Below are 16,590 nucleotides of genomic sequence, written 5' to 3'. Positions count from 1 at the left end.
AGTTGCTGCTGTACGATGCTGGAGCTGGGTGGAAGATGTGGGGCTGCTGTCATGCGGGAAGAGGCTTTGCTGAAAGACGCAAGCCACAAGCCATTTCCAGGGATGCTTTCTAGAGGTTGTGCCATTGTCTGTGCTTTGTGCTTCAGATATTTAAACTATCTGTATAAACACATAAACACGTGGGTATGGATATCCTCTGCCAAACACGGTAACAGCAAATGTGGGGTGGGTGAGGTGGGGGGTAGGAAGAGGACATCCCTTAAAGAAATACACACACCTAACTTTCGGAAGAGAAAAATAATAAACCCTCAAGAAGACTGCAAATTTGCTCAGAAAATCTATACACTGGATGCCCAGTGTTTTAGTGGGGCTTTGAGAAGAGTCTGGCTCAGGAGGAGGCTGGAGGGACATGAGAACTCTGGGGAGGAAGGGACAGGGCAGGTAGTTGGGTCATTTTCGAGCATGATGACTGGTGCAGTGACCTAGGAGGAGGAGGAGGCAGGGCACAGCCAAACATCAGAGCAGAGTCCAAAGGTCTGAGGGGCCAGAGGTGGAAGGCAGGAGAGGGCACAGATCCAGGGTCACCTCAGGCTCTTTCAGTCTCATAGCCTGTTTCCCTCCAAAGCCTAACCAGATGTCCTCCCTATCCCAACAGGTCGCCCTGGAGGAGGGGTGTACCACAGGCAGGCGTGTACCATGGGCCTGTACCATAGGCAGACACACAAGTCATTCTGCCATGACCCTAATAAGCACGGGGCAAATGGTCATCTCAATACCAGCCTTACAACCCACTCACAAGAACTTACAACAAAAGCAAGAAGGTGCACGGGAGACTAGGCAATGACCTTGTAGCTTCAGGTATCGACCCCAACCTACGTGTGTGTGTCTGTGTGTGCACGTACGTATGTTGTCTGGGGAGGAGCAAGGCGTGCACCTGTCAGGGGAAGAGGTATTTGTTAAAGACCTCATAAGCATACCTGGGCAGTAGGCAGTCACTAAAGGATACCGGGCAGGGGACTAAGGCGCAGAGCGTCTCCAGGACTTACCTACCTCAGTTAAAGTCGAGGTCTCCCCTGGAGCCAGAGAGGGCAGTGCCCCCTCTCTGCCTGCCTCAGCCCCCTCGCAGTTGCTCGCCCGTGGACTGCGGTCTTCCCCTGCGCCCCTCCCTACCCTGCCCTCACACTCACTAGCGCAGCGCAGCGCCTGACGCAGCACCTGTCGTCCGCACAGGTCACACCAGCCCCAGCCACTCCGCAGCTCCAGTTCGGCGAAGCAGTGCCCCTCGCCTCGCTCCGCCGGGACGCGGGGATCCTCCGGCTGCTCGAAGATGCTCCGCACGTCTCGGGGCCGGGGCGCTCCAGGCCGCCGCCGCAGTCTCTGCTGCAGACCAGGCCGGAGCGGGCGAACGGGTCGGGAAGCCCGAGGCTGTGGCTCCAAGTCTCCCCGGGCAGCCCTTCTGGCACCGCGTCCCTCCTGCGCCCCGGGCGCAGTGGAGAGGGGCGCGGGGGCGCAGCGGCGCGAGGACCGGCCCGGGGGCGGCGGCGGCGGCGGCGGCTTGGGGCCGCTCAGGCTCTGTAGATAGCGCGGCGGTTCTGGGTCCAAGAGTAGCCGGTACGGGCGCTGCCCGATGGCCGGAGACGCCATGGCCATGCCGGGCTAGAGGCGGCGGCGCCGGCAGCTCTCGGCGCCGGCGCTGCTCTCGAGTCCGCCTCGAGAGAAGGGAGGCCCCACGCCAGCGTGCCTTTAAAGGGACCGCAGCCTGCAGGGCGGGGCGGGGGCGGGGAGACTTCGGAGAGGCAGGAAGGAAGACCCGAAGGAACAACCGACCTGACCAAGTGGCAGGGGTGGCGGCGGGGGGGCGCCTGAGCGAGTGTGGATTTAGGGGCGTCTTCAGGAAGCTGGGGCAGCTGAAGGATTGCGTATGGGAAAGGCTCTATACAGGACAACTCAGCAGAGGCATTCTGTTGGGGGTCGCCTGCCTTCAGCCCTGCCTCCTTCCCTCTCCCATCATTTCCCCCAACACCAGATCCCCCGCAACCCGCACCCCAACACGCCCAGGAGGGAGCGGGCCGGAGGGAAGGCTTTAGGAGCTAGCTGAGGATGGGGTCTAGAAAGATTTCCATCGGCTCAGTGTCCGCCCCCCACCTCCCGGTTTTCACGCCGACCGGAGGGATTTGTTCCCCTGCTCTTCCCCTCCCCGCCGTCCACCGTCCCCTTGCGCGCAGAGCCAGGTGTGGGTAGGGGATGCCCGGCTCCGGCTCGCGGGCCCGCAGCAGCTCAGAGTCCCGTTGGCGCGGAGGGACGCGCGGCGGGGAACGCTTGCAACGCTGATGGCGAGAAGCCGCCTCCGCGACGCGCAAGGCTGTCCGCGCGCCACTTTCACTCTGGTTGGATTTCCCCTCTCTCAGCAGCCCTGTCGGGTAGGATAGTCCTTTCCCGGAAGACTGGAGTTATATGGTGGTCCTGGGTCCTAGATTGTGAGAACGCTCCAGCGCGCCTGGGTTGGGAGAGCTTTTCTTCCTAAGTCAAACCCGCCTCTCCCCATAGCTGTTCTAGTGATTACTGTAGAAATACATCCACCATCACCACCCCCGACCGCAAAAGCCCTATTTTGTATCCGGTATGGACAGTTCACCTGTGGGGCCCAAAGAGAGATCCCCATCTATCAGTTCCACATCCAGGGTAACCTGGATCTGGGAGCTTCATAACCTCCCCCCTCCTCTCGAGTTTAATGCTCTGCTGTCACCGCCTTGAAAGCCTTAATAATTTTTGAACAAAAGGCCAGCATTTTCTTTTAGCACTGGGTCCCACGCATTGCGTAACCCGTCCTGACCATCTCTCATAGATGGGGAAACGGGACTGCTGGATCTTTGAACCTGTGTGTCCCATCACAGACCCGCTGTATGACCCTGGACCCGCTCTAGCTTCTAGTTTCCTTAGCTGTAAATTGGTCTGGGAGTGGGGAGACAGGGAGATGCTTTTCCCATCCTCTCCGGTTCCACCACTCTGACTCAGTGATCACTGCCTGTCCTCTCAAAACTTGGGGTTCAGTTTGGTCGATTTAGCAAGAAGTCACCAGCAAATCAACTTTGGAAATACGCAGCCTAAATTCTAGACCTGAGTTGCTCCCTCCTCTTCTCAGGCCAGAGATGGGTCTCCCCCTAGTGTCTCCTAGAGGAATCTTCCCTTTTGCTTCTCGGTTTCCCCTTGGAGGTAATTTTTAGGTAATTCCTAAAATTTCAAGAGTCCAGTGGTCAGGGAATTCCAAGCTTGCTTTGGCCCATGGCTTCTCTCTCATGGTGGTGACAATAATGGAATCCTCTGGTGCCCTGGGTCTCACCAGAGGCTGGAGCTTCTCACCTCATGAGGTGGCTTCTGGGTACTTGAGAAGAATGATCCCCAGGACCCAATAGTGCTAAGAAGCAGGAGTTGAGATGGGGGAGTGTGAGCCGGAGCCACGCCCTCTGCTCTCCTCCTCCGCTTCTCCTCTCCCCTGTCTGACCCTTGCTTTCTCTACATCAGTGGTTTTCAAAAGCTGCCTCGCATCACAATTACCTGGAGGGCTAGTTAAATCACAGATTACTGGGCTCCACCCCCTGAGTTTCTGAGTCAGTTTGTCTGGAGCTGAGGTTTGAGATTTTGCATTTTTTTCTTTTCCATTATGGTTTATTACAAGATGTTGAGTATAGTTCCCTGTGCTATACAATGGGACCTTGTTGTTTATCCGTTCTATATATAATAGTTTTCCATTTTTAACAAGTTCCCAGGCAGTGTTGATGCTGCTGGTCCAAGGACCCCACTACTTTAGATTTGGTGATGAGAGAATGGGCTTCTCTGTTCTTTGCTCCACAGAGCAGGTGAAGTTCAGTGGGACACAACCGAGAAAAACCCAATGGGGTGTTATTCTACAATGCTTTCTGCTGAACGTTGAAAAAGGAAAGCACAATTTGCCTTTGTGGTCTCTTTTTCCCATCTCTCCCACTTCTTCTGCAAGCACTTTTGTTGCAGAAACCTGTATTGCATATAAATATTTGCTTGTGTCCATCCTCTGTTATCCATCCATCTTCACAGGCTTGAGACTTGTTCGGAGATCACTCCCGCCAACTTTGGGAGAGCAGTGGGCTGGGTGAGGTCCAGGGTGTAGACCAAGCTTGTGCTCTGTTGACAGCTTGGTGTGGCAAGAAGAAGGGACCTGGCAAAGAGTGCATCACTGGAAGGCCAGTTTTGAAATGCCATTTGTGAAATTGCCAACAATCGCCATCTCTGTCCTGCGTCCCCCTTTCCCAAGCAGGAGTTTGGGCAGCCCAGCCCAGATTCCCAGGAGAGGGAGGCTCATGGGATGAGTGTCTCCTCTGGCCCTGGGAAACTGAGGACCATCTGGAATAATCAGGCATAAACCCCTTTTCCCAGTTGCCTGAGCTGTACGGAAAAATGCTCTGGTTTTGTTTTCCTGCTCCAGCCCTGGTTTGGAGGAGTAATAGGAGCTGCTGTCAGCACTGCAGAGAGGAGGAGATTGAGCAGGGCCAGAGCCCTACATTTGGCTTCTGGGATGGGAATGGAGATGAAAATGGAGATAACATAACTCCATGTAACCAATCCAAAAAGTTTATCGAGTTTATCTTAAAGTTCATCTCCCTGAGCCAAGCAGTTGAGGTCGGAGAGGCAGCTGCCTTTTCTGAACCCCAGCAGGAGTCCCTCTGCTTGGAACTTGCCTCTTCTGATGTCATCTTTCCCAGCCCAGTCTCCTTCTTCCCCAAAAGAGCATCCTCTCCCACAACACACACACACACACACACACACACACACACACACACACGCACACACACACACACACACACACGCAACCCATTCCTCCTTCATCAGGAAAGAACTACTAAAACTCCAGTCTTATTGTAGGGTTAGGACCTGGGGCAATGTCTGATGGTTGAACTTCATAATTGTTTGGATTGGTCTTTGGTCATGCAGGCCACGGGGGTGAGACCACAGCGTCTGCTAAGATACCTCCACTGGGAGTTTTTTCCCCTTGTTAGCAGATCCTCTTGGCTCAGAACCATTGATTTTTTTCTGTTTGTGACTCACTCCCAGAAGAGTGGGTGTGTTGTTTTTATTTTTGACTGAAGGGAAGGATGGTGACAGTGAGTTTGAGTGTGTGATCAGTGTGTGAGGTCACTTCAGAGGTGGTCCCAGAGGCTGTCGGGTCCGTCATTGGGTGAGTTGTTTCAAGGCTATCCCTTCACCCCCAGGGAGCTTCCCAGTAGGAAGGAAAAGGGGAGGACAGAATGTGGCCTGACCTTCTGAAGGGGAAGTTTCTGGGTTTGTTTGGCTTTGAGGCACTTGAAGTTGCTTGAAATCCCCAGAGAATTTAGGGACCTCCCAGTGATTCTGACAGTACAACTATCTGCATGGGATCAACGGACCTGTCAGGACAGGTTAGGTTATGCTGCAGTAATAAACAACCCTCAAGTCCCAGTGCCTTTAAACCAGAGACTTCTTTCTCACTCACGTTACATGCCCTTTGCCTGTCGGTAGGGAGATTCTGTTCATCAGAATCACTCAGGGACACAGGCTGATGGAACAGCCACCACGTAGAATGTTTCCCATCACCAAGCCAGAGGGAAACCGAGAGAGCCCAGAGGCTCCTACACCAACCGGCATGGAAAAGCTCCAGTCACTTTTGCTCGCAACTCATTGGCCAGAACTAGTTCTATAGCCCACCCTCCACAAGGGGAGCAGGAAGTGCATTCTTTCCATGTGCTCAGAATGGGGAAAGAGCTGGAAATATTTGACAAACAGCACCATTCTCTGCAGTCTTTAAGGGCACAGAGCAATCATTCATTTCACAAGTAATTACCTAACATCCGCTATATCTCAGGTGCTGTTCTAGGCACTAAAGGTGCAACAGTGAAGTAGCCATGCTCCTGAAGCTTACGTTTCGTGGGAGAGCCAGGTAATAAACATACCAACCTAAGTGTAATAGAGCCTCAGGTCATCCACGCTATGATGACAAACAAAGCACAGTGAGGGATAGAAAGCAACAGGGGCTACTGTGTTGGGTTGAGGGGTCAGGAAGGACCTCTCTGAGGAGCAGACATTTAAACACAGACCTGAGTGGAGTCAGTCCTTTGTCTATCTGAGCAGGGGTGGCCCAGGATGAAGGAACAGCAGGCACAACAGCCCCCAGACTCTCCCAAACTTTGTGAATATGAAGGGGGGGTGGGGCTTGTTTTCCAGCAGTTTAGTGGTGCCGCCTCCATCTGCATTTCAATTATGGAATTTTTCCATCCCCAGCTACTCTGCCAGGCATATGATAAGACTGGTTTGCGTGTGTATGTTTCTTCTTTCTGTGTTGGAAAAACTCAGATATTCCAGGCAGATTTGTTAGCAGCTTTTGCCCTCAGCCAGAGGGGAGGCTCCAAGCCACAGCCACGGACGTTCCAGCACTAAGCCATTGCTGTGGCAGGCAGCCATGGACCAGAGCAGTGACAGACCAGTGCTAGCAGAGTGGCCTGGGTGACCCCCCATTAGAAGCATGTGTGAGTGCAGGCACACAATACGCCCGTCTCTCTTCCGGGCCTCTGTCTTGTTCCTCTTGTTTCTGCTCCCCCTCCCCTCCCATTGTCCATCCCTCTCCATCTCTCCGTCTCTCCCTTCCTCTCCATCCTTCCCTCCTTCCCTCTCTCCTTTCCTCACTCCCAGCTCTTCTCACTCCCTTCCTCTCTCTGTCTCTCTTTTTCTCTCTCGTGAAGCGTGCAGGGAAAGGATTGACTGCTTCAAGCGGCTGCTGGAATTCTGAGCTTCCAAGGAGAGTAAACTGAAGCTATTTCAGGTCACACTAGCCCATTCCTTACCACCTCCCACCGGGGTTGCCTGATTATGGAGTCTTTTGTGAGATGAAGGAAAAAGAAGCCAGGAATTCCACCCTTTACAAAATCACTGAAGCAGTTTGGAAGTGAATCCCCGATGACCAGCTGTGGCGATCTTCTGGGGCTCCCCCTGCTGCAGTGAGGAGGCCCCAGAAAGCAAATGGTGGGCCCAGGAGGAGGGAGGGCAGGTCGCTATCCCTTAGACCGGCTTCCCTGGCCTCAGTTGTCAGGTTGGGGGGTGGCGCCTGGTCCAGTGTACCACCCAGTGCCCACGGGCCTATGCTGGGCACTCACATGTCCTCTGCTGGACACGGCAAACTCTGCCTCAGTATCCTTGAACTTTAACTTGTGGAAGAATCACTGGGAAAACTCATCAACGATGCAGGTTCCTGGCCACACCCTTACCAATTGAAATCAAGAGGTGGGTGGGGTCACAGAATCTGGGTTTTGAACCAGAATGCCTGTCTGTAAAGAGGAAACTGCGTCGGGACTTCCCTGGTGGCGCAGTGGTTAAGAATCTGCCTGCCAATGCAGGGGACACGGTTTCGATCCCTGGGCCGGAAGATCCCACATGCCACAGAGCAACTAAGCCCTTGCGCCACAGCTACTGAAGCCTGCGTGCTCTAGGGCCCATGTGCCACAACTACTGAACCCGTGTGCTGCAACTACTGAAGCCCACGCACCTAGAGCCTGTGCTCCTCCACAAGAGAAGCCACCTCAATGAGAAGCCTGTGCACCGCAACGAAGAGTAGCCCCCGCTCACAACTAGAGAAAGCCCGTGTGCAGCAACGAAGACCCAGCGCAGCCCAAAAATAAATAAATAAATAATTTAATTTTTAAAGAAAGTTTGGGGGAAACTGCGTAGATTCTGAGAGAGATGCAAAAACTATCGCCCTGAGGCTCCAGGGCACGGAAAGAGGCACCAGCCCCTCCAGAGCCACTGCACTTCCCCCCGGGGAGCCCGACGTGCCCCTGCTTCCTGCCAGTTGGGCCCCTTTAAACTGAGCCGGCCCGTTTTTTACAGCATGCTCACCATGAATCTGAATGCTGCGTGGACTCTTCCCAGATGTTTGTGACTGACCTGAGCCACCGACTGAGCCGTTCTGAGACAAGGGCTCCTGTTTCTCCATCCACCCTGCATGGTGGCCTCAGCCCCGGGAGGTGGGGCTGGGAGGGTGTGCAGAGAACCCACGTGGTGTTTCAGGCCCCTTGCGGAAGTACAGAATCTATCGCTACCCGTAACTTTGAAAGATATCATCTCCATTTTACAAATGAGGACCTGAGGCATGGGGTTTCAATCCATCCTCCACACGGGCACCCAAGAGATGTATCTTTAAAATACCAGTTGGACTTCACCTAAAACCTGTTTCTGTGATTCCCTGAGGTAACGCCCAGGTTCCTTCGTGTGGCCCACAAGCAGATTTTGGGTCTGCTCCCTCCCTTTTCCCAACGACCACTTCCCACTTCAACCTGCTCTCCAGTAACACACACACCTGTGGTTCTTTCCATGCCTGGGCTGGTTGTGTTCCCACTGCTAGGGGTGCCTTCCGTGCCTTCTCTGCTAGGTAACCCTGCTTACCTGCCAAGACCCCACTCTGGAGTAGCCTGCTCCCCAAGTCCTTCCCTGACCCACTCCCGGCACCCTGAGCCCCCTCCCGTGAGGGTGGTGACACAGTCCCACACCTGAGCTGTGCATTCCTATCTCTGAACGCTCCCGTCATACTGAAGTGCCTTTCCCCATCGAGGTAAGCTCCTCAGGGGCAGGCATGGCACCCTAGTCACCCACGTAGTTCTAGCCCCTCGCCCGGGCCCTGGCACACTGCAGGTGCCCAGTTCACATCTGAGCAGCTGAACGGGCTCTTCATTTTAAGTGTCATGTTAGGAATCACTACAGAGAACAGAGGTCGTCACACACCTGAGGACCTTACAAGGTTCTGGAGGAACTGGACAAGGTCATGGGCCTTGGTCCAGTTCCTTGCTCCCTACTGAGATGGCATCAGAAGCTCTGCAGAACTATGAGGGGGTGGGGTCACCCATGTCAGTGGCTCTGCAGCGTAGGAACAAATTGAAGCTTTCAAGTATGTCCCCTGCTGGGCTTTGCTCATGAGATCATAGAGCCAATGATCATATCATTCCCCAAGAATCTGCACTTGGATTTCAGGGATCCCTTAGCTCCTTCGCTGAGCTCCACCAAGCATGTGGGGTCCCGAAGCAGCCTCAGCTGCCAGGGAAAGTCCACTGTGGGACTTCCCTGCAGGACCATTGAAGAGCCATGAGTGTCAGCCTGAACTTTACGCAGGCAGAGCAGCCCAGAGGTGGCCCAGTGTCCAGGGCCATTGGAGCCGCAGCTGGCTCCTGAGAACCCAGAACCTGAACCCACTGGGCTTAAGTGACCCATGGTCATGAGGCCCAAATGGCACGCATGAAGCCACTTAGGCCTGATGCAAGCAAAACCAGCAACCCTCCCCCGGGTCTTTAGAGGGTGCTGATCTTTCCATAGAGAGGCAGCCCTGAGGATGTCAGACTCCAGGACCCAGCCTTCCTCACCTCTGCCCTGCTGGGTCATTAGAACAGCCTCCGAGGATGTGAAGGCTCCAAAAAAATTGGCAGGAAGGATTTCTAGGGTTATCTGGGGGTAAAGCATAGTGTTGTCTTCATGTTTCAAAGCACAAAGTAGGGCTTCTCACTCTTTTCCCTCCCATGGTGGGGCTACCTTACTGCATCACCCTTTCCCCACCCCTAGTCTAGGTGGGTAGTCCAGCCCTGGTTAAGGGAAAGCTGGATATATTGCAGGGGAAGGACTAAATTTGCACAAATCTGAATGCCTCACTCCGGCATCATTCTAGCTTCTAGGCAAAATGAGGAATGTTCAAAACGACCCATAGTACTAATCTCACCTGATATTTAGGACACAGCCTATGTTTTGAACAGTGGAGAGGGGGGTGGGGGGAAGGGAATAGGCAGTTAGATGGTGGATTTGAGGTTAAAAAAAAGAGACCCTTCTCTGCAAGTTCCAGGCCCTTACAGAGCTCCCCAGATGACAGAGAGCAGGAAAAGAGAAGGAGTGGGAAGGCAAGCCCCCCCAGCAGGAGGGCATGGTCCCTGGGCTCCTCCCTGAAATCAGGGCCCATCTGGGGGTTGGGAGGAAGGCGGGAATCAGGAAGCGAGCAGTCCTGCCCCCATTTCCCAATCCTCCTCCTCACAGATCCCCACCCTGTGCAGCGCCTGATTGGTTGCCAAGCACACCCAGCCGAGCCTTTCTCACCTCCCAGATGCAGCCCATGAGAGCCACTCAAACAGAAAAGAATGTCAAGTTTATTTCACTTCTTGAAGGTGCAGGCCTTGATTTCCTCAGAGCTCTGGACTTACGGGCCTGTGCTAATTGGCACGGCTACTGTTGACACCGCTGGCTACAAACCCCAGAACCTGGTGGTGCCTCAGAGGGACAGGGGAAAGGGTCCCCGAGACACTGGCACCCAGCCTCGACCACCTGCTTTCTCAACCTTAGGCTCAGCCAGACCAGAGGAGAAGGGAACTTGGGCTCTGTCATGCCTGGGGCCACGTGTGTTAACCCTCAGATATCGCGGGAGCAGGGAGAGGGCTGTGTGTTCAACGTAGAACACCTTAAGAGCAAGGAAGACTGAGATGAGGTCGTTTGACCCCAGGACCTCTCCTCTTCTGTTCCCTGAGGAGCAAAGCCCTGTAAACCAGAGCGGGGGGTGGGAGGGAGGGGCTTTCGGAGCCTCTTCTCCCCACAGCCCAGCCAGGTTCAGCTATACAGGCCAGGGCAACAGAGAAGCTGTACCTGAGCCTACGTAAGATGCAAAGGTCAGCCCGGGCAGTGGGGCCAGGATCCAGAGATGGCCTGGTGCCCCAGGTCCTGCTGTGCTGCTTCCTGAAGAAAGGCAGTGGAAGGTAATGCTGGCAACATCTCCTGGCCGTCAGGCAGGAGAGAGGTAGGCTGATGAGATGTGACCAGGTATCGTCCTGTGTTGGGTCCCCCAGTGCAGGCAGGAGAGCAGTGTCTGAACGATTCTAATGCTTCAGGATTCCTCATGCACCCCCCAGAGTTCAGATGTCAGGAGCCGATGGGACCCTACTTAACCTGTAAAGAGAGGCGCAGGTTAACTTCTGCCCAGGTAGAGAAGCCTGCAGACCATACTCCAGGGCCCAACACAATCAACTTTCAGAACACCAAGCCATTCGAGTCCTGAGCTCTCCTCTTGTAGCATCTGTGTCCACCGACAAGAACTCTCTGGTTCCCATCCCTGACTACACGTTAGAATCATCTGGAAAGCTTATAAAAATCCCCAAATGCAAGCCGCACCTAGAGTCTCTGGGGACAAGACCTAGGCATCTGTAATTTTAAAAGCTCCTTTGGTGACTCCAATGCAGCCAAGGGTTAAGAGGAGCGGAAAAGGAATTCAAATTGTTTCTTTAGGCTCTTTGGTTACAGCTTTGAACAAGGAAGTAAAAATTCACTAAAATATTGAGCTATCTGTAAATAGACTACATACCACAGCGAGAAAAATTTATGTCAGCACTAAAATTATAACTTCCTGCCCCTGAGGGCTATTTTGGAAAGTTTTTCTAAGAAGCTGTCAAATTTCCTCTTTGCAGACATTTAAGAGGATGGGTTCTCCCCTTGCTGGAATGGGACATGGGATGTCCTCAACCCAAGGACCCTCTGAAACTCTAGGAACAACCATGAGCTCTGCTCCTGGCTTCCCTACCTCCTGGCCCCAATTCTGGCACCCCACCCAGACTGGCGTGACCTCTGGGGAACGCCTACCATTTGGTGAGTCCCCCTTTTGTGCACCCTCCCCGCCCCAGCACATTGCATATCTCATCCTGTTTAATCCCTGCATTAACACAATGAGGTAGAACCACTATGCCTATTTTTCAGCTCAGAGCCAAACAAACCTCCCAGGGTCACACAGCTGGTAAGAAGCAGAGTCAGGGTCAAACCCTGTTGGAATCTCTGCAGACTCTTTCCACCGTGCCACTGATTCCCAAACGGGGACGTGACAGACATTAAGGATGATGGGGAGAATGTGGGAGGTGCGTGCACGCATGCGTGAGCGCATATATGTGTAAACAGGGCTGACTTTCAGGGCGAGGACCATCCTTTATTCTGAAATTGTATTCTTCCTTCTCTTTGGTGTTAAAATGCACCTTATAAAGTGGGACTTCTAGGTGGCACGGTTTCTCCCCTTTCAATTCTGCTTACTGGGGAATATGAGAAGTTGGTCACTCTGTTATTCTCCAGTTTTCTTTTGTGAATTTTACTGGTGTACAAAATCCAAAAGGCTGAGCCCTGCTGCATCCGCCAGCATCTTCCCCAGTACCTGCCCACCCCCCCGCCCCACAAGGAAGGGACTCGATCAGGTGATGATGCAGAGTCTCTAACACTGGGCCTGCAGCCCCGCGCAGTTCTCCCCAGCTCTGTGCCGCGTTTCCTGGTTCATCACCATTCTGAGCATGGTCGTAAAGGTGACAGGAGCCGGTTTGCATGGGGCAGTGTCAGGCAGAGTCCATGTTCACACAGAGCTGGACACAGCCGCAAATCCACGTGCCTCCTAGCCCCCATCCCTGACTGCACCGAGGTGCATATCCTCCAGACTACGGTGAAGGCCTACACCTGGTGAGGACACCGACTCACCTGTGCACAAGGCTCTGATGTGACTGGAATACGGGCCCCCGTCATCAAGCCTGCTTGGGCATGCACGGGGCCTGTGCCCCAGGGCCGAGGGCAGTCTGAGGGCCCAGCCTCCCCACCGCCCGCACAGTGGGGTCTCACCCTTCGATGACGCGGTTGTTGTCCTGGAGGTCAGACGCCAGCACCTTCATCTCCTTGCAGAGCTCTTGCATGCTGTCCAAGGCAGAGACGAGAGAGGCGGCGGTGGCTAAGGCCCAAGTTGCTCTGCCCAGACCCCTTCCTGGGAGGCCCCCCTTCCTCCACAGCCCCACCGAGCCTCATTCCTGCCTCCCGGGCCTGGCAAGAGGCGAAGCCCCTAACACACACACACACACACACACACACACACACGCACACACACGCACACACCCCTCTCTCTGGCACTTACTGGAGAACCAGGTCCTTTAGTGCAGGGCTAGTATAAGGAACAGTAGGGGGTGGTGAGGCCTGAGCCCCCTTTGTTCTGTCCTGCAGGAGCTGCTGAGATAGCCAGTCAAGGATCTGAAAGAACCACACGTTAGTCAGAAGGGATAAGCCAGCTCATGTGTGGAGGGCAGCGGAGGTGTGGGGAGGGGTAAGAAATGGGTGATACAACGGCCCCCAGCCCGCATCCCTGGAGTGTCAGGAATTTCCCACAAGCCCCTCCTTCTCATCCTGGGATCACAGCTGGCACAAGCACCATCACTGTGTGCGCTTGTGTTTAGGGGTGCAGACTGCCAAGCTCCCCTTTGTGTCTGACCTGCACCTGTCATGACACAGTTGGATCCAGGAGCTGCAGAGAAGGGGTGGGGGCAGCCCAGCACCATCTCGGAAAGAACACGCCCTGTGCTGGGGGCTGGGGAAGAGCACGTGGGCCTTGCTCCTTGAAGAACAGCCCTTCTCTGTCCCTGATGGCAAAGCAAGTGGCTTCTCAGAGTGGCCTGATTTGGTCTCTTCTAGGAGAGCAGATCAGAAGACCAAGGAGCGTTCATATCGCCCCCCTCGGGGAGCCTCCCAGGCTGCACAGGGCAGAGAGGGAGATGTCTCAGAATTTTGGGGCCTCTGCCCTTGCAGCGAGTGGCCTTCAGTCTGAGAACACTAGGAACTGCCGTCCACACTAGTGGATCAGAGACCTCCCATCCACACCAAAGTGTTTGGACTTGGTCAAGGGCAGCTCTGCCCCGAGGCAGGGGAATGGCCCGGATGCCCTCCAGGTGCCTGATTGGCCCAGTTCTCCTCAGCAGCCCCGGGGCCCTGAAGCTCCCCACCTTGCTGAGGCCCTCCTGGGCTCCCTGGGCTTCTGTGTTACAGGCGGCCACGGAGCAGCCCACCAGGCGCAGGTGGTTCCTGGTCTCATGCACCACCCTGAAGAGAGCAGAGAAATGTCAGAGCCCAGCCCACTCGCTCTCACCGGGGCCCACCCAGCAGTTCGGTCACCACGCAGACATGGAGGAGAGGCTTTCCAGGTGGCAGAGGCTGGAGCTGGTGGGTGCCAGGCACTGGCCTCCCTCACTGCCTCTGCCCTTCCAGCTGTGCCCTCAGCCCTCACCTGTCCCAGGTAAGGATGCTGATGAGCACTCTGACCGGGGCTAGTGAGGGTCCTGGCGGAACCACAGTGGGAGCTGCAAATACGCCTGTCTCGGGCCGGGCCACACAAGCCGGTGTGGGTGATCAAGGGCCCGGGTCAGGCTCTGGAGAGGCAGGGACCGCCTGCACTGGGACACTTAAAGCGGGAACTGCCCACGTTCCCATTTCCAGAGCAGATCAAAGTCAAGACTCTGTTATGAATTCTCTTCTCTCTCTAAGTGGAGGGAGAGAGCAAGAACATCGCCCCACGGCACAAAACGTGCACCAAGTCCTGGAGGGGTTCGACCAGTGGTCGATTCTCAACTCTGGTTACACATTAGAATCACCCGAGGAGCATTGAAATACTGCCATCCAAGCCCTACTCCAGACCAATTAAGTCAGAATTTGGATGGCTTGGGTGGGGGAGATGGAAACTGTATTTTAATGTAAGGGTAGGTGAGTGTCTGAGTCTCAGCCCCATAATAAGCCCACAGGTCACGTGGGCCACAGAACCAGCAGCATCTGGGAAACAGTCCTCTTGTCTCAGGAGGGGAAGGGGGAAGGGGCTTGTCTGAGAGGCAGAAGCCAAAGCTCCTATAAGGGATTGTGTGCAAGGGGGGTTCTATATAAGGGCCTCTGCCTGCCCCTGCTTCCAGACCACCTGTCCTCATCCCAGAGGGATCTTGTGTTTTCCCCAGAGAGGGGGCTTTGGAACACAACCGCCTGGGACATGGAAAAAATCCAGATCTTAGAGGCAGTCATACCCATATGCTAGTCCTGGGTCTGCTATTGACTAGCGGTGTCATATTAAGGAAGCAACCTGTTCTCTGAGCCTCAGTTTCCTCATCTGTGAAATGGGGTGATAGGATCCACTGCACAGGGTAGACATTGCGGGATTAAATGAGTTAATGTATAGAAATCACCCAGCATACTACCTGGTCCACCCAGGGCCAAAAAACCAACCCCCCCTTTTTTTTTTACTTTTGTTCCTTTACTACCACCTCCCTCTCAGTCGGGGCTCTGCAAAGCCCAGGGCTGTCTGAAGCCAGGAAGGGCCAAGCCAGGAGTTCAAGAGTGAGGGCCAATGTTACCTCATTCTCTTGCCATGCGTGACCAGGGACGCCTGGTACTGCTGCACACGCCCCTCCTGGAACACCTGCAGGAGCCTTTTGGCTAAATGACTAAAATTCACCCTGAAAAGACAGAAACAGAGGCACAGAGATGAGAAGCCAGAGCCACCTGTGCACAAACCTAGCATCCCTGGGTCTTCATCACCCAAATGTCCAGCCCCTGGCTCCACAGCAGGGCCGCCTCTCCCAAGGCGCCTATATCCCACTTAATGTGCATCACGGCAAGCAGAGTGGCTGGCACAGAGCAACTCCAACAGAGGGATGTGGGAGAAGGACAATGGACCTCAGGGAACACACACGCTCTTGAGCCCAGCCCCCAGAGGAAAGGGGAGATGGTTGTGTGTGTGTGTGTGTGTGTGTGTGTGTGTGTGTGTGTGTGTGTGTAGTCAGGGGTGGGGGCAGAACTGGGGGAGTGAGTCCCCCCAAAAGCATAAAATCATGGAGGGCTTCCTGGTAGAATAGAGTGTCCAGGAGACAGAGGAACAGAGGAAAGCCCAAAGGAGAGCCCAGGCAGAGGCCAGAAGCAGGAAGTAGTAGGTGGTAAGTCAGAGAGGACAACTAAGGAAAGAAATCCTTCAGACAATCGTGTTCATACCAGAAGTCAATCCAGTTCCATCAAGACTGCTGCTGAGGGCTTCCCTGGTGGAGCAGTGGTTAAGAGTCCGCCTGCCGATGCAGGGGACACGGGTTCGGGCCCTGGTCTGGGAGGATCCCTCGTGCCGCGGAGCAACTGAGCCCCTGCGCCGCAGCTACTGAGTTTGCGCTCTAGAGCCCGTGAGCCACAACTACTGAGCCCGCGTGCCACAACTAATGAGGCCCGCGTGCCTTGAGCCTGTGCTCCGCAACAAGGGAAGCCACCGCAATGAGAAGCCCGCGCACCGCAATGAAGAGTGGCCCCTGCTCGCCGCAACTAGAGAAAGCCCACGCGCAGCAGCGAAGACCCAATGCAGCCAAAGACAAATAAATAAATTAATTTTTAAAAAAAAACAAGACTGCTGCTGAGAAACTGCCCTCCCCTGGCCCCAGATAACCTTCCCCAGAGGTAGTTAGCCCCCTTTCCTCCTGCCCAGCTGTGGCCTGGGATCAGGGCCCTTTACCACCTCTTGTCTGGCACAGAGACTCACTCTGCCCTGGTGACACCCACCCTCCTGCTCACCCGCCTGCCAGGGGGACAGGCACTCACTTATCCAGCTTGTGAATCTGCTCCTCGTTGTAGCCAAGCCCTGAAGGAAACAGACGGGGCCAAGGTCACCTATTCAAGCAGTCAACAGAACCGAATGGCGCAAGGCTTGGCAACAACTGCAAAGTGAAGGCAGCAGCCTGGGCCCTGCTCCACGGAGCTCACAGCCCAGCG

General features: G+C 54.7%; 2 protein-coding genes across 2 annotated transcripts; both read right to left on the bottom strand.

Moving 5' to 3' along the window:
- Positions 1 to 1,187: 1,187 nt before the first annotated feature.
- On the bottom strand, positions 1,188 to 1,698 carry LOC114485277 (ras association domain-containing protein 5-like; the record flags this gene model as incomplete). The annotated part of the gene is made up of 1 exon (XM_028486430.2): positions 1,188 to 1,698. A coding segment is annotated over exon 1 (463 nt), but the record flags the coding sequence as incomplete, so codon positions are not given.
- Positions 1,699 to 10,162: 8,464 nt separating this feature from the next.
- Positions 10,163 to 16,503, bottom strand: LOC114485278 (inhibitor of nuclear factor kappa-B kinase subunit epsilon-like). Its single transcript, XM_028486431.2, has 6 exons — positions 16,420 to 16,503; positions 15,198 to 15,299; positions 13,809 to 13,905; positions 12,950 to 13,062; positions 12,664 to 12,735; positions 10,163 to 10,968 (listed from the first exon to the last, which is right to left on the bottom strand). The coding sequence occupies exons 2-6, from the start codon at positions 15,200 to 15,202 to the stop codon at positions 10,935 to 10,937; spliced, it is 321 nt and encodes a 106-aa protein (XP_028342232.1). The 5' UTR covers positions 15,203 to 15,299; positions 16,420 to 16,503; the 3' UTR covers positions 10,163 to 10,934.
- Between the last annotated feature and the right edge of the window lie 87 nt (positions 16,504 to 16,590).

This window comes from Physeter macrocephalus, unplaced genomic scaffold (assembly GCF_002837175.3).
Source record: "Physeter macrocephalus isolate SW-GA unplaced genomic scaffold, ASM283717v5 random_1248, whole genome shotgun sequence".
Taxonomy (NCBI): Eukaryota; Metazoa; Chordata; class Mammalia; order Artiodactyla; family Physeteridae; genus Physeter; species Physeter macrocephalus.
This window is presented reverse-complemented; position numbering and strand designations above follow the sequence as displayed.